Genomic DNA, 25,311 nt, shown 5'->3' on the forward strand with positions numbered 1-25,311 from the left:
CTGGGCTGCTGATGGGGTAACAGGGGTCAAAGTCGGAGTGCATGATTGACTGGAGTGGATCCCCTCGTCCCCATAGCTAAGGCGGGCGGGGTGTGGATTCGTGATGGCATGAGATAAAACTTTCCACTTTAAAGGACTCTGTTTCACGGCTTGACTTGAACTGGAACCAACATAGCATCAAAACATCTCTCTCAAGTTCCCATGAGTGGGACAACAGCCCAGGTCAAACTGTACTTAAGGAGCTAAGTAAGGTTAGAGAGACTGCCTTCCTAGGTATATAGAACTCCTGTCGCAATAACTAAAAAGCTCAAAGCTTAGTTCAACCAAGGTACCCAAGGTAGGTATTTAATGTGAGAGTAGGTAGCTCCCGCCCGTAGCTCCCGTCCGTACAGTACCTAGCTCGGTAGTAGCTCCGCAAAAAATAGAAACCCATCCGGCAGAAGCTCTGCCCTGGCCTCCAGTTCATCTACACATGGACCAGCAACTGGACGGAAGCACTTGCCTATCCTTCCGCGTCGCCTCGTAACACCAGGATTTATTACGTCTCATGCCCCTCGCGAGGCAGAAGTACATGTTCAAAATAACAATAACACAGCCTCATGCAAGGTTTTGGATAGGCTCTATTCTCCCAGGGCATGCCCAAGAAACAAGACTATAACAACAAAGAAATGAAGCCAGACAGACAGACAGACAGATACCCGCGATACATGATATAGTGCAATGCAATGTAATGTGACGATGTAATGTGATGTGATGTGATGCCAATATGCAAAAACGCAATGTACCTCTTCCCAAGCCGCCCCGTTTCGCCTCATCTTCTCCCCGTAGGCCGCCCTGCCTAGGCCATAAACCTCAACCAAAAACTCCCCGCTGACCCATATTACTTTCTATTATACAGTATCGACCCCAATGATAACCAAAAAAAAAGGAATACCCAGCTTATCTGCCCCCTCCCAACAATGCACATTCATTAATTACCACTCCCAATCCCACTTCAAACCTCCCCCCAACTCCCCATCCCCCCTCCTGCTCCCGCAACCACACTCCCGCCCTTTACACTCCCCGGCCCCTTGGAGAGATCCCAATAATGCCTACTTCCATGACTCACCCTCCCCGTGGCCGTCGACGCCCCGCTATTCCTCCTCTTCACACTCCCTCGCCCCGTCGTCCTAGTAGCGCTCCGCTGCGTACTCTGACTAGCACAGCTCCCTGCCCTCTGCCTCATCACCGACACCACGGCCGCCGCCGCCGCTGCCGCCGCGTTGGTGGGGGAAGTCATGTTGCTGGGGCCGGAAGGAGTGCTGACTTTGAAGCTGCGCGTAGCGGGGGCGTGGTGAGGGCGACGATGGTGGGACATCAGAGGATGGTGTTGTCTTACGCGAGCGGCTTTGGCTGCTAGGTCGGCGGTAGAAGCGGTGGCAAAGATGGAAGAGGAGGGAGGGGTGAGGGTTGGTCCGGAGAAGGAGGTGGGTGAGGGGGACCGGGAGGAAGGGGAGAAGCGCGAGCGGAGGTAGCGGAATATGAGACCGATGTCGAGCTCTTGTTCCCATTCGTCTTGGGTGAAGGTTAGTTGTTGTTGTTGTTGTTGTTGGGGAAGAGAAGAGGCGGTGGTGGGTAGTGCTCCCCCTGTTGTGGAGGTCACGTCGGACGGGGCCGGCCCGGTGGACGTGGTAAGTTTGGAGGATGTAAGTTCTGAAGGAGCGGGGATGGCAGCGGAAGCCTGTCCTTGTTCGGAGTCGGTAGGGGTTGTGACGGGCTGGGTGATGGTCGGTTGAAACTGGGGCATGTTGGACACCACGTTACTGCCTGTGCGGAGACTATCCTTGGACGAAGAATCGTTGTTGGTAACGGCCGAGGTCTCGGGTATAACTGGTAGGCCGGCGTATGGGAGGGGCATTTGCTGGACCCGGGTGTAGGTGGAAAACGCGCCGGGGTGGGGAGAGGTTGATAGTTGGTGAATCAGCATCCCGAGTTCTTTCGCTATCCGGTTTAGCATGCGCAACTGCCATGTCGAATCCTCGGACGTCTTCACCTGTGAGTCGACATTCATAGTCGTGGATGCCGTAGGCGTAGTGGACAGCTCTTCCTCGTCAGGGAGGGCTTCGCCTAGGAGAATTGCGAGTAGCCTGTCGTCGACTCCTATCAGGTTGCAGATTGCCTCTCTTGTGCGGCCTATTATCCCTTCGCTTGGCTCCTCGTTGGTTGCCTCTTTTTTGAGTGTTTCTGTGCTGGCGGACTGGGCCTTGTATTCGTCATCGTGATCATGCCAGTCATCGCTTGCGAGGCTTGCCGTATCGTCTTGCTCGAGCTGGTCCAACACGCTCGCGGCCTTATCGCCCACGCTCATGGCGGAGTTTGCGGTGCGTAGCGAATTCTGCGATTGCCTTCTCCTTGTCTCCTTCCTGATTCTCTCAAGCAGCAGCTTGCTCTGCTCTAGCCGCCATGCCTCTATCCTCCGGTTGCGCTCGTTATCTTCCACCTCTTGGCCACCGTATTCCATATGAATCTGTTCGAGCGCATCATTACGGCGCTGAATGCGGTTGGGGTTGAGTAGCTCGAACTGGTATAGTCTGTCTTGGATGTCGCTGCTCATACCCGGAGGCTTGAACTGAAACGAACCCATGCCGTCATGGCTGGGGAAAACAGGCATCGCATACGAATTTTGCGGCGACTGCCCGAGGGGCGTTCGAAAGTCTGGAAGATGGCTGTCAAGACTGTCGAACTCGGGATCCTCCTCTTCCTCGTCCTCTTCCTCCGCGACGCTTTCCTCAAGAAAATCCGAGGGCAGTGCCGAATTGTGGTTTTGCGAGTTAAGGTCGGATCGGGCCGCGGTGTCGAAGCTACCGAGGTCGCTAACCTGCGACCGGCCGGGTGTCACCTGCTGGTGGTCATCATGGAGAGAGTCGCTGAGGTAGGAAGCTGTTGTGCCGGCGTCGGTGCCGGGCGTGAAGAGAACCCATGTCTGCGACTCGCCCAGACCTGGCGGTTGCGGCGAGAAGACAGCTGAAGAGCCATCGCTCGAGAGAAGGCGATTTCGTTGTTGCTGGAGCTGACGGGCCGGTTGGTGGAAGGCCATGATAGGCGGTTTCGCGCTAAGTAACCCCTATCCTTGACGTCGTCCAGTTGAACTTTTTTTGGTGTTTGTTTGCTTGGCGCAAGAATTAAGGGACTTGAGGAAAAAGTATGGCGTACGGGTATGGGTATAGAGGTAGATAGATTCCTAGTACAGCTGGAATGAAAGACGGGAGAGGTGAACAAAGAGAGATAAGATGGAAGGGTAGGTATGTAGCTGACTGGAGGAAGGACAGGAGAAGGAAGATATCGATGGATGGATGAGTGGATGGCGTAAGGTGGAACAAGAAAGAATGAAGCGCCAGGTGCCCGGGGTCTGCTTTTCTGGGGTCTCGTCTAGGACGGCGCTTCCCGTGGAAGAAGGGCTCCGCAACTCGTTACTCGCTCGCTGTGTGTCCAAAGGTATCGCCGCGGGGAGTTGGGAAGTTGTTTTGTCGTGATTCGCTATTGTCGCCCAGCCGTGGTCGATACGTAGGTAGAGGTAGCCAAGAGAAACGACAACATCCTTAGATTGATGATACTTCAGTTGGAGGCTACCTAGTGTAGGCACAGTACGCTATGTACCTCTAGGTAGCATCCACGGATGGATCGCCCCTAGAGCCCCGTAATAGCCTGTCGCAGCGGTATCTCCTAGCGTTGTATCGACAACAGGTGTACCTACGTGCTAATGCTGCTTGCCGCTGCTGATCTTGACGCTTGCTACTGCACGGTATCACCGGTACAGCTAGGTAGTGTAGGTACCTTTTGTTGTAAGTCGCCAACGAAGGGAAATGTGCGCCCGCTTTTGCGCTTCTTTTTAGTTACTGAGCTTTCTCTTGTTGGGGACGGAGGCGGTGACGGGGTACCCGCTGGTGCCCGTTTAGAGGAGCTTGCCCGTCCTGAAGAGAGCAAATGGAAGATTGGATCCAATGTTTTAGGGCCAAAATGGCGTGGCCGTGGGGTTCCCAAGTCCCGTCGAAGCATTCCTTTGACTAACAACTAATATCTTGACCCCCTTGTTCCCTCGTTGTCAGCGTCACTTTTTCGAGGTCGGTCCGTTACCCAACTTTTATTTCCTTCCACTTTCTCGGGATCCCGCCTTAATGTTTGTTTCCTCTTCAGCTTGTCTGCTTCTGTTGCTGACGTTGCCTTTTGGAGTGTTCTGCTGCTTCCAGTTGACAAGCTTCCGTAGCACGGTACTGCCGTCGATAGCACCGTGTACAAAGCCGTGGTGGAATGCGGAATCTCACAGGTTTCTGATATTGGATCTTCCCACTGTGCCTATGCTGTTAGTAGTCTCCTCCAAACAGCTGTCTATTGTACGCCAGTCGTGCAGAGTCGAGAGATAGATAGGCATTGGATATTGGCTGACTGCGTTGCGTCCACTCAAGTTGCGCCCCCTTTTCGTGTGACCCCCCTGTTGTTTCTTCTTGATTTCCTCTTGATAGTCTGGAAACTAGTCCAACTTCCCTTATCCGCGGCAACGATGGAAATTCAACCCGAGACTTTGGTTTTTTGGCAAAGAGAAGGGTGCAACGGAAGCATACCTATCGGGGCAAAAAAAAAAAAAAAAACTAACGGCGGGTACTGACGAAATCAACAGAGGCTGGAGGTCGATCAAAGCCATGCCGTCCGTAACAGATCCGTGTCTACTACACTACCCTACGGCATCGACACAGAAACAGAAGCACGGGATGTCATCACTCTGTGGGATTGCCTCCCAAGCCAAAGGGTCACACGGTGTATGGTTGATCATGGTGGTAGCTTGTCCCTACTACACTACGTGGTGGTTGCACGCCAAACAAACAAGCAACCCCAACGAAAATGCCATGTACACTACACTACCTCCTCCCGTCGTCAGGTTCAAAGGACCCCCAAGTCTCACCAGTGAAAGCTCAATTGGTGACGGGTAGGGTATTCCATGAGGTCCCCTTGCCCCCCCTTGACCCCCCTCTTCTTCTCATTGTCTCACCCGCTAAACTTACAGTGCAGCAGTTCAGCTCAGTTTTGTCGCTTGAGATTTTGTTCCCCGTATCCCCCCTCTGTTCCCCCCTCCCCCATCTTCCTCCCGTCTTGCCTGAGCCCCGCCGAGCTTCTGACCTCATCATGCCATACCATTGTGAAATTCGTCCCAATTATCTTTCGACTTGCTGTGCTCTCCCCGTCGGGTTTTAACCGTCCCCGTTTTGCCTTGCGAATTAGAGTCAGAGTCAGAGTCAGAACCCCCCACCCATTTCGAACTCGCTGTTATCTCTCTCCTCTTCACTTGACTAGATCATGATTGGCAACCTAAAGAAGTCCATTTTGTATAGATAGATAAGGAAACGGACATATGGCTTGCTCAAGATGAGGCGTCAGCCGTCTTTTCAAGACAGGATCCTTGAACACAGATTTTGGCATCTGAGAAGGAATATCTCAGCTGAACAGCCCAAAAGCATTCCTTCTTCATGTCCATATGTACGGATCCCATGCTACGGTAGGATGTAATGTCACTGTGTAAAGTGTATTTTGGGTTATCGGCTTGCATGACCGCACGCGATCATGAGAGAGGAACAGGAAATCAATCAGTCTGCGATAAGTTAGTTTGGCGATAAAGCCCCACCCACTACCTACCACACCCTTTCCCTTTTAATGGGAACGGGACAATCTCCATCGATGGAAACCACCGAAGCACGGCCGGAGACAGGACCGAACCGGCGAGACGGGCAACAACCTAGACGGGTTACAGATCTCAATCAACAGTCGAAAAACATTGGCTTGGCTTCAGTTGGGTCAGTTTCACCTTGAGGGGGGGTTCTTGAGGAGGGCCACCAGTAGTGTAGATCATCACTGATCATGATGCTGTTGATTGCTCCTACCGGCTATCCTTTGGGCATAAACCGATCCCTGGTTGCCGGAACAAAGGCGTGTCAGAGACGTCGCCCCAGATTTGAGGACTTTTTCTACCCTTCTAGCCCCATTCATGATCAACACTGTAGTCATGACTTCACTCACCATTTGCGTGGCTGATGTGCAGTCCGGGGAACCGCCGAGCATGTTGAGGAATTGTGAGTTATTATCTGATCTATTTTCCATCATAAGCGGAGAAATGGAGCATGGCGTCCAGAGACGATAGGTAACCTTGATGGGCTTATCAGCAACTTATCTTTCTTAGACCCAGGATGCTGGACGGACATGGCCAGCCACTGTTTACGATGATGTCACTGAAGAGATTCGCCTGGAATGCGCAATGTTGTTTACATAGGTCTAGAATTCGATGTGTATGGAACCGCTGCGGATTGCTAGCATAAGCCTGTACCCCTATGGAATAGCGCCATGAGAGCCGTGGCTGATGTGCTGACCGATGCTTCCGAACCAACCGCTTGTCGTGTTCCAACAGTCGGGTCGCTGATTTGAAATCAACGCCTGCGATCGCCCCTTGGTCTCACAAACGAGCCAATCCCATAGCAGCCCCCATCAACAAACAAACGAATGTCCATCACTAGTCACCGACAAAGAATACTGGGAAAGGGCGTAGGAAGGAAACCGCGGTATTAGGTATCATCTAAAACCCATCTGGATGAATGGTGTATTGACTGTGCCAACAAGACCATGATGCTACTAACATGTCCTCATTTCAGCCCTAAAAAAGACCGTTGACGCCACCCTAAACCCAGAAACAACTCTTTGTCCCAGCGACCAACGACATTTAAGCCTCGGTGGCGAAAGCGTCGGGGAAACGCTTCATGTTGCGCTCGAGAGAGCCACGGTTGCCGAGGAACTGGACGTAGGCACCATCGATGAGGAGCTTGCCAGCAGCCTTCTTCTCGAGGTACTCCTCGCGGCGGAGAGGAGTGAAACCCCAGTTCTTGGAGATGATGATCTTTTGGCGACCGGGGAACTTGTACTGGGAGCGGCGGAGGGCCTCAAGGGCGAAAGCCTTGTCTGTAGCGTGGGTTAGTATCACAGTAGCGGCGTGTAGAGGGGACAAAGAGTAGAACGTACTGGAGTCACGAGTACGGACAGACATGATGATCTGGCCGATGTTGACACGGGCGACAGTGCCGTTGGGCTTACCCCAGGCACCACGCATACCAGTCTGAAGTCTATCGGCACCAGCGCAAGACAACATCTTGTTGATACGGACGACGTGGTAAGGGTGGACACGGACACGGAGGTGGAAACCCTCCTTACCGGCGGTCTTGACGAGGTACTTGTTGGCGCAAATACGGGCGGCCTCAAGGGCCTCAGAGCTCAGCTGCTCATACTCGTTGGAGACCATGTGGATGCAGAGAGGGAAGTCATCGACGGTAGCGCGCTTGCGGCCAAGATCGAAGATGCGAATCTTGGGGTCGGGGACACCACGGTTGAAGCGCGACTTAGGGTACGGCTAGAAAGAGGGACATAGTTAGCAAACTGTTTGTGTTGTGGTGATGTGAGGTGGTTGACATGGCGGTCGGTGATGATCTTGATTGACGACCAAGTCCGACCGACCGACCGACCGACGGTAACTCCCTTCATAGCCATCGAGAGAACATCGAGTTGTCGCATCGCTATCATCCTTAATCCTTTCGCTTCCCTTTCCATCAATCATTTCCTCCTCTTGCGATGTCCATGTCATCATCGTTGCCCATGTGCATCATCCACCTTGATGTTCCTCCATGTCCAAGTCCTTCCTTCCTCCCATCCGCAACCATCACCATCGATGGCTTCCCGCCCCACACAATGCGAAAAAATCGGTCTCTCGATGGCTATTTTGGCGTCGCAAAAATCCGGGCATGAAGGCTGCTCACCTTGTTCTTGCAGTACCGGTAGCATCTCGCAGGACGGCGGGCCATTTTGACTGATTTTTGATGATGTCACGTACGAGGTCGTAGGTGGTTGTTCGTGGGTTGAGAGGGCGACGACGACAAAGTGAAATCCTCTAACTTTAAGATCAAGGGGAGGCGATTTTGGCGGGCGATTACCAATCCAGCGCCGGAGTGGGTGGGAGGCAGGCAGGCCGATCTGCGTGGTCAGGTGCGCGCCAGGTCCGAAAATGTGGGGCGTTAGGGCTTTGTGCCAGTTGCCCAGCTGCTCGCAGGTGATTGGCTGGCAGGTGAAGTGTGCACGGCCTCCACTGCCGCAATGGGAGGGGGATCTGAAATATTCGTGATGGTCTTTTTTTTGCTGAATCCTTCTTGAAGCCAGCGAACGACGACTTGAGACCTCACCACCAGCGAGACCTTGCCCATTTCCACGGTTCAGTTCACCGACAAAATCATTCGCAATGGCCCCCAAGAAGTCCAAGTCTGACGCCCAGAGCATTGGTGCCAAGGTACGTTCCAATTCGATCGCTGTGCGCGAAATCTGCAAAATCGCAAAACACCAGAATGCTGACGACGATGTCTTTGCGAACAGCTCGCCCTTGTCATCAAGTCCGGCAAGGTCGTCCTCGGCTACCGCAGCACCCTCAAGGCCCTCCGCTCCGGCAAGGCCAAGCTCATCCTCATCTCTGCCAACACTCCTCCCCTCCGCAAGTCTGAGCTTGAGTACTACTCCATGATGTCCAAGACTGCCGTCCACCACTACACTGGCACCAACGTAAGTTCAGCCTGATATCTCCTTGTAGTGGCACGGCAAAGATTGCAAGATCTTTGTCTGCTGTTCTCTCTGTTCCCGGCCTGAAGATGCCCTCGGCGGCATCTTCGGGTCCACCCAGAGAAGAAGTCTGTCTTCAGGCTTTGGAGGGTACCTGTTCCGTGGCTTACACACAACCTCCCACTACAGATTGAGCTCGGTACCGCCTGCGGTAAGCTCTTCCGCTGCTCCACCATGGCCATCCTTGATGCCGGTGACTCCGACATCCTCGCCGACCAGCAGCAGTAAATGCTGCGTCGAGTATCATCTTCTCGTTCGGCATAGGGATACGGCGTTCAGGCTTTGAAAATCATGGAAAAATGGCATGACGGCTTGATGAACCGAATCTGCGGCGGTTTTCCACCGCTGTGCCTGAATGGGCAGAGGTCTCGCCCCAGGGCAACTCTCAATAGGCTAGTCCTTAAAATAGAAGACGAGTCTATCAAGATACCCATTGTTGTCCAACATTGTCCGATCTGTTTCATCAGCGTGATCCGACTGCGGTTTTCGACAAAGCGACTTTGACCTTGAACGTTTGGTATGGACGACATGCGTGATGGAGAAAGGAGCACAGTGAATGGTTCCTGTCATCTTGAGACAGTTTGTGGAGCAAACAACGTCCTATCCGTGGTCATGACCAGGGACACGTGAAGTGGAAGCCGCTTGACGCTCTTCCACCCAGCTCCTTGACAGAACATTATGTTCCAAGCCGGCCTCCAGCGTGACGGCTTCTCGTGTCGCTGCGCTTCTGGTGGCGGCAGCAAAGCACATCCAAGTTATGATAGGTGTATGATGCTCATACCAAGTTCGCCTGATCTTAGGCCAAGGAAATCCGACATCCGGTCGGGATACGGCCTTATGATCCGTCAACACTCTGTTCAGACAAGTGGAGGTTCCAGACATGTGGAGGAGGATGGTATGGTAATCACCAAATCGGCAACGCCGCAATCAAGAAACCAAAGATGTTGATATGTAACCCATACCATAACCCCATCCATTGTCAACGGCCTGTAGTCATGCTCTGAATCACCTAGTTAGCATAAGTCCGGAACTAACAGCCCTGACGGTTGGCTGCATTGAACGCGAAATTAACATCCACAAAGGGCTGTCCATAGCCGGTCCTCCCGTCTGGGGAAGATCCGGAGCCGTCAACCCTAAGACGTTGAAAAACAAAAGGGGGCAGTTTTTGATTCACTGGAGACGGAAGGCCCTCGTTCAAGCCTTGAAACACTGAAGCGAACTAAACTACTGTAAAAACACATTAACCACTATAAGCGATCATCGTAACGGCAGATCAAAGGATGTTCTAGCAACGAGCCGAGCCGGAGATTTTTGGGATAGGGGTTATGGGTTCTACATACTACATACAATTCATCTTGGGCAAGTTAGTCAGCCGCCGGCCCCCTTGCTTGCTTTGCTTGCTCGCTTGGTGATAATGATGGCCCGCGCTATCTTCCTTGTATGCTGTACACCTGCTATTCTTGTTAGTAGGGAAGGGACTACGGACGGGTTATGGCAACCGTAGAGGCGGAAACGTCCGAAGGAATGTCAACGGCCAAGAAGGATATCGAAATGTCAAATGTGTTGAAATGTCTCGGAACGAAGCTAGGTAGACTGCGCTACAGCTACTAGCCTACTACGTCAACGGCACGGGTTCTGAGGGTCACACTCTCAGCACAGCTAGCCTCCTCCCCATGAACCTAAAGACACCTACCTATAAGTGGTGCAAGGAGAGAAGTGTGTTGGACATTTGTTTAGATCCACTCGAATACGGTTGACAATCGTCATCACCTTGTTCTGAACGAGGCTAGGAGATGTGTGCAGGAATGAGAAGGACAAACATTAGATCTCCTATTGCTGTACAAAATATTCAATGTGCAATGGACAGACGCCAGGGCTTCTGGAACAAGTCGGCCGCTCTGTTCTCCACTGGAATGGATCGAGCCGATATAACTGGACGGGATTCTTCTTGCAAGCGTAGGTAGGTCCCTACAAGGAAATGGTTTCTCAGGGTTTCAAAACTTTGTTCCTGCTCAACTGGACTAACGATGAAGCCATGACCATCTAATTTCCAAGTATGCATGATGCACCACAACGTGACCGGGACGTAAGTATCTGTTGCGCAGTGAGTCGACTGACTGAGCTCCTACCCCCTGGGGATATGCATGAACGATGGGATGTTGTTTGCCGTTCAGATATCGCATTCCAGTTCTTTGGGGTGTACCATACTCGATACAAATCCGAGTACCTATACGACTGCGATCAGACACAAAAGACGAAACTCGAAACCAAACACGAGTTGCCTCTGAACAGGGAAGCAGTGTCTTTCGAGTTGACTGACCCATTGACACGGATACGGCGTAACAAGTGCCATGATGGAATCCATCAATAGATTGATTGGGTCAAGTCAGGAAAGAATTCGGATGATAGTTCTTTTCGGGCAACACGTCTACCGGTATACCCAAAGATAGATACGTAGACAAAGAATGTGTCACACCAGAAGTGCTGCGCTGCGCCCTACCATCTTTAGCTACTTTACGTAGTTTGTAAGACGGCAAAGTCGACACAAATCTCACAAGTGTCCGCCTCGGATCGGGGCTGACCGTGTGGTTTTGCTTGCCATCCACCGATCCATCCATCCATCCGTCCCTCAGGAGGCGGCTTCTTGTACAACCGACAACGAAACCAATGATAGAGACGAGGGAGGGATGGATGCCTCACGTTCCCACGTCAAGTCCCTTCGGACATGGACCGAAATGGTACCCGCTTTTCTACAAGTAGGCACTAACGGGACCTGACGGTTGCTCCGCCTGCGGCATGTGTGTTTTGCAGGGGAGCTTGTTAGTGGACTTGACTTATCTTGTACCTGGGCACCACGCCAGGGAACAGGGCTGATTTATGAACCAATCCCTTTTTTCGCCCGGCCCGCTTCAAGTTGCTGGAGACCTTTCTGGAGCCTGTGATCCATCCGTCGGGCCCATTCACTCACTAGGTGCCTGTGCCTGCCCATCCCATCCACCACAGCACCCTTTTCTCGACCCTTTTTTTTTTTTGGGAGGGGAGAGGATGAATGAGGATGTAAGACGCCACTCACTCACTGTGCCGTTTCTACTCTGAATCTGAAATAAGGAACCTTCAGTTCCATTGTCGACCTCGAGTCACGTTGTGTTCAGTTGTCTCCTGACATGTCCTTCTTTTTGTCTTAGACGTAGTTTCTGTATTTGGAAACTGTCAACTCCCCTCCTCTCAAAGAATTCTCTCCAACCGCTGCAAGCGCTACATACACATACCTCTAGTGTACCGGCTGCAAAGCACTGCACTGCACCCAAGGCCCAATCTTTACAGAAAACACAACAAGTTGAAGAAAGGGGCCAAGCACTGCAAGCGCGCAGCACGCATTCATGCTACTGCAGGCGCAGAATACCACCCAAGAACCAGTTAAACAGGGGACCACTCTTTTACCTCTCCAAAGGCATTAACGACGGCAATCAATTCCCCCCATCAACAACCGAAGGGAGCAAGGGCCCCCACCGCCAGTTCGATCGCCCTTTCGTTCCAACGGCCATCGTTCCTTTTTGTTACCACATCCAAACCTAGGTTGACTCCGAAACTCAACCTGTACACACAAACCTGAACGCTCTTTACAACCCGTTGCCTACCTACCTACCTGCTAGAATACCACCACATCTATACCCTCGAAATCGCAGTTACTCCCGTCTACCGGGAACAACACTTTCACCACAACCTACACTAGCACAAAATGGCAACCGTCGTCAAGAAGCCGCCAGCGTCATCAGGCCGGGAAACACCAACGGGATCCACGCGCCCAGCCGCCAGAGCCTCTACGCCCTCGTCTGCTCCCACTGCCTCCAGCGCCGCGCGCACACGCTCCATACGATCAGGAACCCTAGTCTCAGCCCGCGCTGCCGTCTCGTCAAGACGCGAGTCCCTTCTCGGCAATGGCACCAACAATATCACCAAGGAGCCGTCATCGGCAGACCTCGAGCGCGAGGAGGCCGCCCGCGCCGAAACCCTGGCCATCATAGAAGATCTCAAGGAGAGGCTATCCAAGGCCGAGGCCTCGTCAGAATCCCACAAGCGCCAGATGGACATCCTGCAGAGCAGGTTAGACGACGCGACCAGGGAACAGGCCAAGCTGGAGGAGAAGGTGCACGAAAACGAGGAGCAGATCGAGGCACTCAAGAACGAGAAGCGCGAGATCTCCCGTCAGATGCGCGAGATGGAGAGCATCTACGAGGCTGAGCGTAGCGCCATGATGAAGGAGAAGGACGAGATGGCCAACCGCGAGGAGGAGATGCAGACCGTTATCCAGAGACTCAAGGACAGTCTGGCGCAGAGGGATGAAGAGGGCGTGAGGCACGCGAGGCGACCTTGTAAGTTTGCAAACATTACCCCTTTCTGCATCTGAACCGTATCCGCTAACTTATTTTGCTCCAGCAATCGCTACCACAAGTAGTTCGCAGAACCTCGACAACGGAAGCTTTGCGCCGCCTTCCTCGATCCACCGCAGCAATTCACAAAACAACTCGAAGCTGTTGCTCCAGAAAGATAAGCTGATTGAATCGCTCAGGCTCGAATTGGCCGAGGCACAGATCAAACTTGTCGAGTCCGAAAACCAAGGGGGAGGGCGTCTGCGCGAGGTTGAAAGGCAACTAATGGAAGCGCGCATGGCCAACGCTCGGCTGATGGAAGACAACGAAAGTTACCAGCTCCTCCTCCAGGAGAGGACACTGAAGGGCGACTTCGGCACCAGCGACTTCAGCTACATGGGCAGCACCGCGAACCAGGACGCCCTTGCCGCTCTCGAGGGCAGGTCAACAACCACCGGCCCCACCAGCCTGGCCGATGAGCTCTCGGATGCCGTCGATCACGAGCCCATTCAAGAAGTCGACAACGAAGCCCAGAAGCGTCTCGAAGGCGAGCTCAAGACCGTCAAGGACCAGAATAAGGCTCTGACCTTGTACATCAACAAGATCATCGAGCGTCTCCTGTCGCACCAGGAATTTGAGCACATCCTCGACCAGTCCAACGACTTCAAGTCACCATCTTCCGCGGCGAAACCCAACACCAACAAGGAGCTGCCCCCTGCCCCCGCCGGTGGCGCCAGCGGCAACCTCATCCAGCGCCCCAAGTCCACCGCCACAGGCGGCGGTCCCATTGGCTCTACCGTCGCCGCGCGAGTCCGCCCTCGCCCCATGTCCTTCATGCCCCAAGCCGGCGGAGGGTTCGGCGCCCCTAGCCCCATCACCACCAACCCGGACACGGCGCCCTCCATCCCCATCGGTCTCGGCCGCTCCGTCAGCGGAGCCGGTTCTCGTCGCGGCCGCCCGCTAAGCGAGCAATTCGGCCCCGGTGCCAGCGTCGCCAGCGCCATGTACAACAAGAACACCGGTGTCGCCCCTTCCTCCGCCAGTCAATACTCGCGGGACGAAGCCGCCTCCCCGTTGTCCCCCACCATGCGCACCTCGGGCGGCTCCTTCTTCAACTCTAACCCCAACCGCTCTTCGACCTCGACCTTCCCGGGAACCGTCCGTAACAGCGAGACCTCGTCCGATACGCAGTCCATCCGGTCTTCGATCACGGGATACGGGAGAGAGGACATGTCGACGCCCAGCCACAGCCCGCCGAGGAGCCACCATGAGAAACCCGCGACGACGTTTGCGGGGAATAAGCCGCGCCCGCTCAGACTGGTGCAGGAAAACGCAGCGGCGGAGGAGGCGGCGAGACAGCAGCAGGCGCAGCAGAATAAGAGGACGAGCTGGATCGGGTGGGCGTTTGGCGGTGGTGGAGGTGCGGGTGGAAGGAAGGATAGTGTGGCGGTGGAGGGGGCCATGGGCGGGGAGGTTATTAGGGAGTAGACGACCCGATTTTGACTTCTTTTTTGAATCTATCTGGCTTGTGATTTATGCGAGTTGGATTAGATATTTATGATTTGAGCTTTTTTCCTCCAAGCGTCAGTCGGGTGAGAGCTTGGTGTTGGTGTTGAAAGTGTAGGAGACGAGACGGGACGGGACGGGGAATGCCTTTCTATCTTAACTATACCTACAACCTTATCATTACTAGGACTTGGGAGTTGCTGGTCTAAGTAGGGTGGTTCCAGGATAGTAGAAAGGGGATGGGGTGGGATGTACGAGAAGAAGGAATGACAAGAGAGAGAAAAGAGAAAGGGAAAGAGAAAGAGAAAGAGAAAGATATCAAAAGAATCAAGATAACTGGGAAAGATTAATGACGTTGGTTATAACTATTCTAACTTTTATAAAGGAAAGATGTACACAAGTATTATCCTACTGAGATAGAAAACTTTGTGTGTTTTAGGCATTATATGCTACTGCTATTATATTGAATGGATGGATGGATGGATAGATGATAAACTACCAGTGTGTGTGTGTGTGTGTGTGTGTACGGGGCGAAAAGGGCCGTTGAGGACTAGACTAAACTAGATTAATTTGTTTCTCCCACGTCGAAGCCTTAACAGCATCTACCTACCTACCTACCTACCTACCTACCTACCTACCTACCTACATTTCTACCTTACATACCTCCAAATAAACAAAAACTAAGTAATATAGCGCATTCAATATCATACCACGCCAAGTTTGAACTCACCATGCTCATACGTCTATATAACGACAGTAGCTACAATCCAGTCTTTACCTCACTCGACCTTTGGACTAGGTAGTAATAAATAGCAAGTAAGAATCACTTCAGCCTACCTACCTGAGTGTATGCAGGTATGCAAAATTGGCACTTTTAGTTTTATAGCAGATCCAAGAATACCCGTTCTTTCTTTCTTTCTTTCTTTCTTTTCTTCATAATAGTGAATTCAGCAGGTATTAATTACCTACCTAGCACACCTACCTACCTACCTACCTACCTACACAAGTCAACGATGGAAGTCTCCATCTTCCAAAGTATACATACACACATGCATTATGTCTGCTTAGTTTAGTACCTACCTCTTCAATAATCCCTTCCTTTATGCTAATAATGGGTAACGTTATTATCTGTAGGTAGGTATCTTAAGAACTCTGTGGTGGCTCTCATAGGTACCTAATCATAGTACTTACTTGTTCTGCTTGTAGGTAGGTGTTGAACAATAAAAAAATGTCGTCCATAAGGAAATTTCGTCCTAGCTCCAGCTCCGTCCTCTTATTTTTTTTTTTTTTTGTTGTTTCCCTTTTGGTCTTTTTACTTGCTACCGTAGCTTTCTGGGTATTGAGTTCCGCGTTAACAGCACGTCGTGTCTTTAGGACTTGAGATTGTTATTAGACTGGAGGTGACAGCGGATGGATGGATTGAGTGTGCACATACCTAGGTACTTGACATTTATCTATTAGGTACTTGTGCTTCCTGCTCACTACCTACCCGCCTTGCTTGCAAGCTTTCTTGTAAAGAGTAGAAGCGTGAGGCAGTCAGTTCGACTTGTGAGTTAAAATCTGTGTTTTGCCTACCTACCTACCTACGTGGATGTCAAGTATGAACTGGACTAGAGGTATGATGTAAAAGTAGGTGAGAACCTTTATGTTATGATGATATGCGTTACAATAACAGTACCTGATATATCTGGTCATTGAACGTAGAGGTTCGTTGAGGGTTTTCTGTGATAACTTGGTTACCTTTGCTCAGGATATGTAGTGTCACGTGGGACTATACTCTTTTTCTTTCTTTAAAAACAGAAAACAAGAACACCATCGCTGTCAGTTGACTGGTCTCTCTCTGTTCGTCACTCTTTTTTTGTCTTTTACAACATACGTAGGTAGCATTCCATCTTCGGGGAGTGTCTCAACACATCCGTCATGAATCTAACTTGTCTCCAAGCATGTTGACAAGCGGATGGATGGGCGTCTGTCTAAGTAAAGTCCACGGTCATGGTCATAACGTCCAATTCAACCTTCCCATTTTTTTCATTCTTACACTGATTTGAGAACTCGGCAACTTACACGTCTACCTGTACCGATCTCAATCTTCCACGCTCTGACAATAGATAGAGGACAGCACATGCCTTCAATAATCGACCTCTTCAATTCATATCTCATCCGACGATCACACATATCCATAGCAACCATTTCAACACCCGGACCTGAATCAAGATAGACCACCAAAGAAAATGCGTGGGGAATTATATCAAGGTCGGCCTTCAATAAACCAGCAACTATATCATCCCACTGGAGCTATCACACTAGACAGCGGGCATTACGCATATTCGCCTATCTACCAACCGATACCCCCCCCTTAAAGTTTTCTTCAGAATCAGAATCAGCAAGCACACACCAGTTCTCAAACGAACGAACGACCCAACAGCCAGTGAAAAGGACGGGTTCCTGCGCATATGATTATATCGCAGAAGCAGGGCGAATCGGTGGTTAGAGACAGATATGTATGTAACTCTGCTGCTGCTGCTGATATGTACATACATGACGAGCAGCAGACGCCGCAGCAGACGCAGCAGACGCAGCCCCCCCCCCAAAAGGGCAGCAGTGGACCGACAGGACATACATACATATGCAGCAGCCGTGGAGGCGTTGAGGTTCCACAGTTCGTCGTCGTCGTCGTCGTCGAACAATAGGAGGCGTTCATTCCCTTGGGGAACAGTTACATATGTATGTGAGTGGAGGAGGGGGAGGGTGGAGGAAACGAACGGAACAGGAATGCTATACTAGAGGCGAACCTTTGGACGACGGACGGGATTGGGCAGGATCGGTCGGGATTGGATAGACATAAGCAGTGTCGTTATATGTATGTAGGGAGATCCCTAGTACCTACCTAACCTATCGAATGTGCAAGTGTTCAATCAAGTTCATATGACAAGGCGGCGGGTCGACTGGACCCCATGACACGAACGCTTGTTGAATAAAAGTTGCAAATTAGGAGACATTGAAGTGAAAATCTCTTCCCACCACCTTTTTCACCACGTGTCAAAGAACCGTTGGCAAAACTACGTAGGAATGGAACTCAAAGAGGCGGGGTTCGGTTCAGTTCTCTCTGAGATTTCTAGATATGTATCCGGCAGCTGAAAAAAGAAATGTGCTCCTTTCCTCAAACGGTGAGGAGGTGGTCTGGATGTTCGCTGCAAGGTCGGTCTTGGCTCTCGTCAAAGGAGAGAGAGAGAGCGTCTCGCTCGGCAAGCTCGCAGTTGAGGATTACGTGTTGGGGAAAAAGAAAGAGAGCGCCGAAATGAGCCGTAGAAAGCCGCAAAAGGGATACTAATCACTGCAGACAAAAGACGATATTTTACAAATGCTTGAGTACCTGTGCCCTTAGCCATCGACCAAGAGGTGACGTCTGAAGCGAACGAACTGCAGTTGTGTGCCCTTTGTCCACTCGTTTTCTTGGTCCAGCTTACTTGGGGACGCGGCGGTTTCAGGTACGGAGCGGTCCATTCCTTCTGCCTGAGCCCTCTAAAATCTCACTCTTGACTCTTGGTTACCCACCGAGGGCGTTACACGGCGAGAATATGTCGTCAGCTTCAACGCAGACCGGCTAGGAGCCAATCCTTTGCGGCGTGAACTATACAGCCTTGCCAAGCCAACAAAGGAACGCGAGGGGGGGAAAAGCCGAAAGCCCTCGAATAGAAAGTCCGTCCCATGTAGAAAAAAGAAAATAGGCCCGTGGGGAAGCAACCCAAGGGAATGGGGTGGTGGCGTGCAGAGTAACGCGAGAGGGTGTACGACCGTCCACTTGGCCGGCTGTGAGAGGCTAACCTCTTTCTTCTACGCCGCGTTTCCTGGACCACCAGACACACCAGCCTACCATTACCGATGTGCTAAGGGAGTACTTGGCAGTGTTATTGATGTCTTGTGTTGTCTCGGGTGCTAGGTAGTTTACGGTGCAAGTAGTGCTATGGTGTTGTCGGTGCCCAAAGCTGGGTGAAGCTGGACTGGATCAGGGAGTAGTTGTGCAAGAACCCTTTAAGACCCTGATTTGACTTGTAAGCTGCGATGGCCGTTCAAGATGATGTAACCAGGTCTCAGATGAGCGTTGATCGGGGAAAGCAACGGCCGCTTCATGTCTTTGACATCAGCATCAACCCGCGTGGTTCAAGAGATCAGCACACTGCGTCGAGTTTACCCTACCCGTACCGCAACACTGGGTTCGACGTCAAGCAATCGTCAGACCACGCCAGGCCAGGCACCCGGCCTTGGCCCTGTCCCTTTGTGTTGCCCATCCCAGCACTGACAGACAAGAAGTGCCGGCGTCAACCGTCCGTGATCAAGTTCAAGGGATGTCGTGTCTGAATCCGTCCTAGTTTGTCAGAGAAGGTGACAACCCCGGAGAGGATATTCCGCTTGGGTTCGAATGTTTGTGTGGACCGACCAGAGAGAAAATCATGTTGCCGCCCGCAGAGGCACAGCATCGGAAGCGAAGGGAAGAGTGTCTGCATTTGAGCAACAATACCTATCGTGCCTCGGCCAATGCGGAACCTGATCCGATCTGGCCCAAATCAACGGTCAAGTCTCCGGTGAGCAGCTTGAGGGAGCACAACAGGGAGGGACATGTTTCCCAAGATGAGAAAACCAGCAAATGGAAAATCCGATCATAAAAAGAAGGTTGGGTGGTGCCGGATGTTATGGCAGACGGACCTAAAGGTAGCGTGCTGGCAACAAGTTTCGAAGAAACGACGACACCCTCTCACCAAAATCACCAATATCAATCAGGGCAAAGCAGGCAGGCACAAGGTCGCAGGGAACAAATGGAGGACAAACCCACTGGAGTCCGGCCTGTCGGAAGGGATGGATGGGGGAAGAAATAAAGAGTCATCGATCGAACCAAGGGAGAAAGAAAAACAACCGACCCGAGGAAGAAGGCAACGAAAAAAAAAAAAAAATAAAAAAAAAGGCAGCCGAAGAAGGGAAAAGCCTGTCCGTGCCTGCGATGACAAAAAGAAACAGGCGGGCGAGAGAGGAAGGAAGGGGCGCAAGGAAGCAAGCAGAGAAGATGGAAGGAGGGGAGGAACGAAGGAGGAGCGAGCCGTCAATCGTCAAGTCGACGGAAGAGCCGAACGAAAAAAAACGGCCAGGGGCAACTTGGGGTCGGTGTTCATGGGAATCGCTTATTACGCTTAGAACCCACTCACACTCGCATGGGTTCCGACAAGGGGGCTCTTGGACTAGGGGAAAGAAAAAAATCGAAAAAATGTCAGATGACATGCGCTGTGTTAGCGACGCGCACCAAAATGCAATGTACTACCAGAATATTGCGGCTACTAGAAATACAATACAATAGCACTACTATTCTACTATAGAAATTAATACAAATTTAACTACGAATAGAAGATACTCAAACTATATAATTAGTATTGAATATAATTAAATTGCTTTAGGTTTAGTATAATTACGGATATTACAAATTCTAGCGCTTATTTTTATTAAGTGTACGCCACACAAATTAGCCTAATAATAACGATAGTGTACCTATACTAAAAAAACAATTATTTAAACCAATAAACACGGACACTACGCATTTAACTAATTTCTATTACAATACAAGAAATACGTTTAATTTTATCTCCAATTCACTAACTACAATACGAAGATGCATTCTATTATACTAATATAAACTATAATAATCCCTATTGGTATTAATATCGTTTTAATTTACAATAGATCCTATATAAAAAGATCAAAGTTTTATTATTAACCGTATTAATAACGTTCCTATTAATAATGGTTATTTTACTATCGATATTACTAATAATATTACTAATAATAACTACGACCGGCTTTTTAAATTCGTACTACTAAATTGGGAGGATGGTTTCGATAATGATTTTTTCAATAAGCTCTTATTCGAATATAAATTAGGAGGAGGTAATGCGCTTCTTGGCGAAGTGTAAGTCGATAATGAAGATATGTTTAACGTAGTTATTGAAGATATTTAGGAGTTTGTAGAAGCCTTGGGATTTGAATACGGTATAGACTTTTATTTTCCGAATTTACTAGTTCTAATAAATTCTTATTACTATAAAGTCCGTTGCCGCCGAACCCATTACCGCTAAGCCCATTGCCGTTAAGCCCGTTGCCGCTAAGCCCGGTGCCGCTAAGCCCGGTGCCGCTAAGCCCGGTGCCGCTGAGCCCGGTGCCGCTAAGCCCGGTGCCGCTAAGCTTGGTGCCGTTGAGCCCGGTACCGCTAAGCCCGGTGCCGCTGAGCCCGGTGCCGCTAAACTTGGTACCGCTGAGCCCGGTACCGCTAAGCCTATTACCACTAAGCCCGTTGCCGCTGAGCCCGTTACCGCTAAACCCGTTACCACTAAGCCCGGTACTACTGAGCCCGTTACTACTAAGCCCGTTACTACTAAGCCCTACGCGCAAGAACCAGCGCCTGCCCTCTTCTTAGTACTAGCAGATTTAGCTAAAAAGCGTCGCCTCTTCTTCAATACTACTATTATTATAATATTCGACAAAACTTATCTATAGTCTCGCTATAACAATTTCTTTAGTAATATTTATACTTCTAATAACATTATATATTACTATCGCAACCCTTTTATTGGGTAATTAAACAGGGATTCTTATTAATATTTGCACTATCGGTTATAGCCTTTAAAACTACAAAAGTAAAAGTACAAATCCAAGAACATACGTATAAAATCGACGTATAAATATTATAATTATCCGGTTACAATAAAGCGCATTTAGCACCCTAATAGTACTATTGTTTTTAAGTTTGTAGACCCTAGGCGTCGTTATTCTTATACTTTTAATATTTGCAATTAAATAAAGAAGTTTAAAGCGCTAATACAATTAGCTATTAGTAAGATTGCGCGAAGTTACCCTTTAGCAATAATTCTACAGTTTTTTCGTAGTAATAATAATTATAATATTAATATAGGGAGAGATGTATATATTACCGGCGGTTGTTAGTTTACTCAATAAAATATAATTAATGTTAGTAAAGTATATTAGTAGTAGTACCCTAATTTATAGAGAGTTGGTACTATTTTTTTACTTAACTATTAAGTTAACGAAGTTTCAAAGCATTTAATTTAAAGGACTATAATTATAGTAAATGAGGGATAAGACGTCTCTTAGTTCTATAAAACAATTAAGGTTAATTATAAGGTTAATTAAATTATATTTTGTAATTTCGTTTTTACCTCCTTAGGCTAATTCGAAACACTTTATTAGTGTAGCTACCTTATACTTATAGACGCTACGCACTATATTAATTAATTTGGGTAGCTTCTATATATAATTTTTATAAGAAATAAATACAATTATTAGCTTCCTTATAGCCACTTTTTAATAGCGAAGTCTAACGGTAATATTGTAGCTATTACGTTGTCTATACTATATAGATAGGTAATTAAATATTATAGAGAGGATTGTCCATAGCTACTTTATTATTTTCTTATTAATAACTCCGCTATTAAATAAAAGGCTATTAGAATAGCCTTTCCTAACTTAAAAATTAATTACCTTCTATACTACGTCTACGTAGAATGGATACTAAGGTATAAATTGGCTAGTAATAAATATAAAACCTATCTATAATATATACTTAAAACTATTAAATATCGGCGATCTAAAGCGATTTGCAATAAATTAATAAATGCCGCTCTTACTAGCTTACCTACAATTAATACTGTACGAGGGTATATTAATAAGTATTAGGTATTATATAAGAAGTAATAGGCGAATTACGCTCGTAAGTATTCGCCTCTCTTATTATAGGTAATATTAACCCTTAAGCGCCTTTTTTAATATATACTTTTACTAACCTCTTTTAAATAATAAGTAATAATAACCAACCCTCTTAAAGGCTACTATTCTACTTTAAAGTACTAAAATAAGCCTATTTTATAATAGTTTTTACTACTTAGTATTATTAAATACGTAGTAGTAGTTAATAGCCGATATTTCAATAAGGTAGCTAAGGTGAAGAACGATTTTCGTTATTCTATTTATATTATTACTAATTTTCTAGGCCTTAACCGCTTCCCTAAGCCAGTATAAAGGCTGTTATTACTTAAAGCTCGTAATAATAAGCGGCTATACATTATAGGAGAGTATTTAGTTCGTAACTTTTCTAATTTATTTAAGGTTATTATTATCTAATTACTAAATAGTATACGAATATACAATTAGGAGGAAGCCGAATATAAGTATAGGTTTTACTATTAGTAGTAGCTACTTTATAAATATTTTTAATATTACTATTTTTTTAATAATAGTCGAACTTTATTAATAGGCCGGTTAATACGGTAGTTAAATAAGTAGCAGCTGGCTAGCTTCGAAATATACGAAATAAGGGAGAGGTAAAGGATACTAGTTATTCCCGAGGAACTATAATTTATACGAAATACTAAGCAAGTAGTTCGTAAAATTATAGAGGTAGAACTAAATTACTTCTACGAATTTTAATAATAAGTTATTCAATTATATAACGCTAGTTTAATACGTATAGAGGAAATTAATATTTAGTACTTTAAATTAATAAGGGAGGGTTTTAACTATAGGCGAAGTAATCCGTTTAAAATTTTCTAAATTTAACTAAATTAAAATTTAAATTATTTACTTATTTAATTCTCAGTATTACTCTATTATGAACTAGAATTTTTTAGTCCGTAAAAGTTCTATATAATATAAGTAGTATGGGAGAGTTCAACTAAAAATACGCCGAACCTAAACGTAGACGGTACAATAAAGATTATTTCCCTTATTCCGCTATATAGTCTCTAAGTATTTTCGGTAAGTATTTCGCTGGACTTTAATTATTTAGATAGTAAGGATGAACTCCCTTTTTTATAGAAGTTCGTTAATTAGGACTTGGATATCTTTCCTATTCACTTTTAGTACAATAATAGCTTTAAAAATTTATAAACATTCTTTAACAAGCTTTTTTTATACATTAATACTATTAGTATATAAATTCGTACTAATAGGTTCGGCGTATTTCTAGTTGAATTCTCCCTTAGTTATTATTGGAATTTAGGGGGGTTAAACTCTAATAAGATTCGAATTTAGGCTTCGGTTAAGTTAATTACATTATTATTAGTACTTTATTATTTTTAAACGATAGTATTTAGTATATTGAATAGTTTAGAGACCTTCTAGCAATAGGTTTAGAATTACTAATATAATATATTGATCTTGTGGTAATTGTTTGCGTATTATTAAATTCGAATTATTGCCTCTTTATAGAAGGTTTCGAATAATAATTTAATAGATTTAGTAAAGTTTATTAGAATGTTATTGTAGGAAGACGGCGCTGGAAGGTTCGTTCCTAAGTAGTATTTAATGGCGTATAAATAGGTTTAATAAACTTTATATTAAAGTCTCGAGGACCCGAAGTACTAGAAAATATACCTTTCCGTCGATAGTTAGTACTATTAATAGTTTTTTCTCTTCGCCGGCTTTAGGGTTAGAGTTTTCTTTATTGCTTAAATCGGACACTTCGGAATTCGAACTATATTCGTCGCTATTATTATCGCTATTAATAGGGTTATTATTACGCTATTTACAGCTTCCCTATAATCCGCTACAATATTTTCGCTTCTTAATTTTTGAATTTACTAAGTTTTTTTTTAAGTTTCTTAATCTCGTCTTCTTTACCGTTTCTAGAAGATATTAAACTGTTTCTAGGAGGTATAAAACTATTATTAGAAGATAGTAATAGAAAAAACATAGAAAAGAAAGACCCGTACCGGATTTAAACCGGCGACCTACTACCCGGCCGGCTGTAGCTCCATTACTTACTACCCGGCCAACCCCAGCTCCAAACTTCTAGTCCCGCCTACCCAACTTAAAATAAAATTTCATATAGTGTTTTTGTTACTTATAGATATTAAACGTTAGTATTAAAATCTTTTGAATAAGAGAAAGTAAGAATAATAATAATAAAGAAAAGAAAATACAATTTGAAAAAAATTTTAATATAAAAGAGTATTAAGAAAATAATAATAAAGAAATAATAAAGAATTATAAATAGAAATAAATAATAATAAAGAAGCGATAATAAAAAGAAGTAATTATAGTAAAAAAATATAATAGTAAAAAAAATTTAAGTAAAAAGTATAATTATAAAGAAATAATAATAAAGTAAAGATAAAATAACTTATATAAATATAAATATTTAATTTTTTATAGGGGTGTTAGTAACCCCCCGCGCCGTCAAGTAATAACTCGCAAACTATCATTTTAATAGCGTAGGGGAACTACCTTTTTACTCCTTCTAGGTTCGAAATTTCTTAATGTACTAACGTAGTAATTAGGATACACTTTTTATTAAAAAACTACTTACATCTAGAAAAAAACCCTACTAGAGAGAACCCCTAACAGGATAAAAACCCAGTAGCGTAAAATATATAAAAATAATAGTTAGAAATTTATTCTAGGGATATAAGTACCCCTAAAGTAATAAGGTAGAAATAGGTTAAATTAAGGGATTAACTTTTTTAAACCCTTTACTACCCGTTGATAGATTTAGGTTTTAAAAAGTTAATCCCTAATTAAATTAGATTTTACAATTCTAGTCTATTCGTTAATAAGACTGGAATTGTAAGCTCTAAAATAACTATTTATTTTATTTAATAGCGGTTTTTATCCTACCTAAAAAATCCAATAGCGGTCTAATATAGTTATTAACTATATTCTAAGTCAATAGGCCAATTACGACGGTCTCTAATAGCGGTCTAATATAATT

At 47.0% G+C, this 25,311-nt stretch overlaps 7 protein-coding genes across 7 annotated transcripts; 4 read left to right on the plus strand and 3 right to left on the minus strand.

The window, feature by feature from the left end:
- Positions 1–528: 528 nt before the first annotated feature.
- On the minus strand, positions 529–3,534 carry B0T23DRAFT_371959 (uncharacterized protein). The gene has a single exon (XM_062836688.1). It carries the CDS (start codon positions 3,074–3,076, stop codon positions 995–997), a length of 2,082 nt encoding a protein of 693 aa, XP_062697919.1. The 5' UTR covers positions 3,077–3,534; the 3' UTR covers positions 529–994.
- A 415-nt stretch (positions 3,535–3,949) lies between these two features.
- On the plus strand, positions 3,950–4,625 carry B0T23DRAFT_371961 (uncharacterized protein). Its single transcript, XM_062836689.1, has one exon. It carries the CDS (start codon positions 4,155–4,157, stop codon positions 4,398–4,400), a length of 246 nt encoding a protein of 81 aa, XP_062697920.1. The 5' UTR covers positions 3,950–4,154; the 3' UTR covers positions 4,401–4,625.
- Positions 4,626–6,241: 1,616 nt separating this feature from the next.
- Positions 6,242–8,015, minus strand: B0T23DRAFT_371963 (60S ribosomal protein L10). The gene is made up of 3 exons (XM_062836690.1): positions 7,824–8,015; positions 7,036–7,420; positions 6,242–6,975 (listed from the first exon to the last, which is right to left on the minus strand). The coding sequence occupies exons 1-3, from the start codon at positions 7,866–7,868 to the stop codon at positions 6,740–6,742; spliced, it is 666 nt and encodes a 221-aa protein (XP_062697921.1). The 5' UTR covers positions 7,869–8,015; the 3' UTR covers positions 6,242–6,739.
- A 284-nt stretch (positions 8,016–8,299) lies between these two features.
- B0T23DRAFT_401740 (60S ribosomal protein L30) lies at positions 8,300–8,898 on the plus strand (the record flags this gene model as incomplete). Its single annotated transcript, XM_062838603.1, has 3 exons — positions 8,300–8,347; positions 8,431–8,613; positions 8,800–8,898. 3 exons carry the CDS (start codon positions 8,300–8,302, stop codon positions 8,896–8,898), a joined length of 330 nt encoding a protein of 109 aa, XP_062697922.1.
- Positions 8,899–12,409: 3,511 nt separating this feature from the next.
- Positions 12,410–14,528, plus strand: B0T23DRAFT_392796 (uncharacterized protein; the record flags this gene model as incomplete). The annotated part of the gene is made up of 2 exons (XM_062838030.1): positions 12,410–13,043; positions 13,108–14,528. 2 exons carry the CDS (start codon positions 12,410–12,412, stop codon positions 14,526–14,528), a joined length of 2,055 nt encoding a protein of 684 aa, XP_062697923.1.
- Positions 14,529–15,916: 1,388 nt separating this feature from the next.
- B0T23DRAFT_308055 (uncharacterized protein) lies at positions 15,917–16,736 on the minus strand (the record flags this gene model as incomplete). The annotated part of the gene is made up of 5 exons (XM_062834459.1): positions 15,917–16,000; positions 16,036–16,125; position 16,324; positions 16,416–16,519; positions 16,611–16,736. The coding sequence occupies 5 exons, from the start codon at positions 16,734–16,736 to the stop codon at positions 15,917–15,919; spliced, it is 405 nt and encodes a 134-aa protein (XP_062697924.1).
- Positions 16,737–18,997: 2,261 nt separating this feature from the next.
- On the plus strand, positions 18,998–21,227 carry B0T23DRAFT_425655 (uncharacterized protein; the record flags this gene model as incomplete). The annotated part of the gene is made up of 3 exons (XM_062839922.1): positions 18,998–19,129; positions 20,637–21,002; positions 21,207–21,227. 3 exons carry the CDS (start codon positions 18,998–19,000, stop codon positions 21,225–21,227), a joined length of 519 nt encoding a protein of 172 aa, XP_062697925.1.
- Between the last annotated feature and the right edge of the window lie 4,084 nt (positions 21,228–25,311).

Source organism: Neurospora hispaniola (genome assembly GCF_033458365.1).
Source record: "Neurospora hispaniola strain FGSC 10403 chromosome Unknown B0T23scaffold_1, whole genome shotgun sequence".
Classification (NCBI taxonomy): Eukaryota; Fungi; Ascomycota; class Sordariomycetes; order Sordariales; family Sordariaceae; genus Neurospora; species Neurospora hispaniola.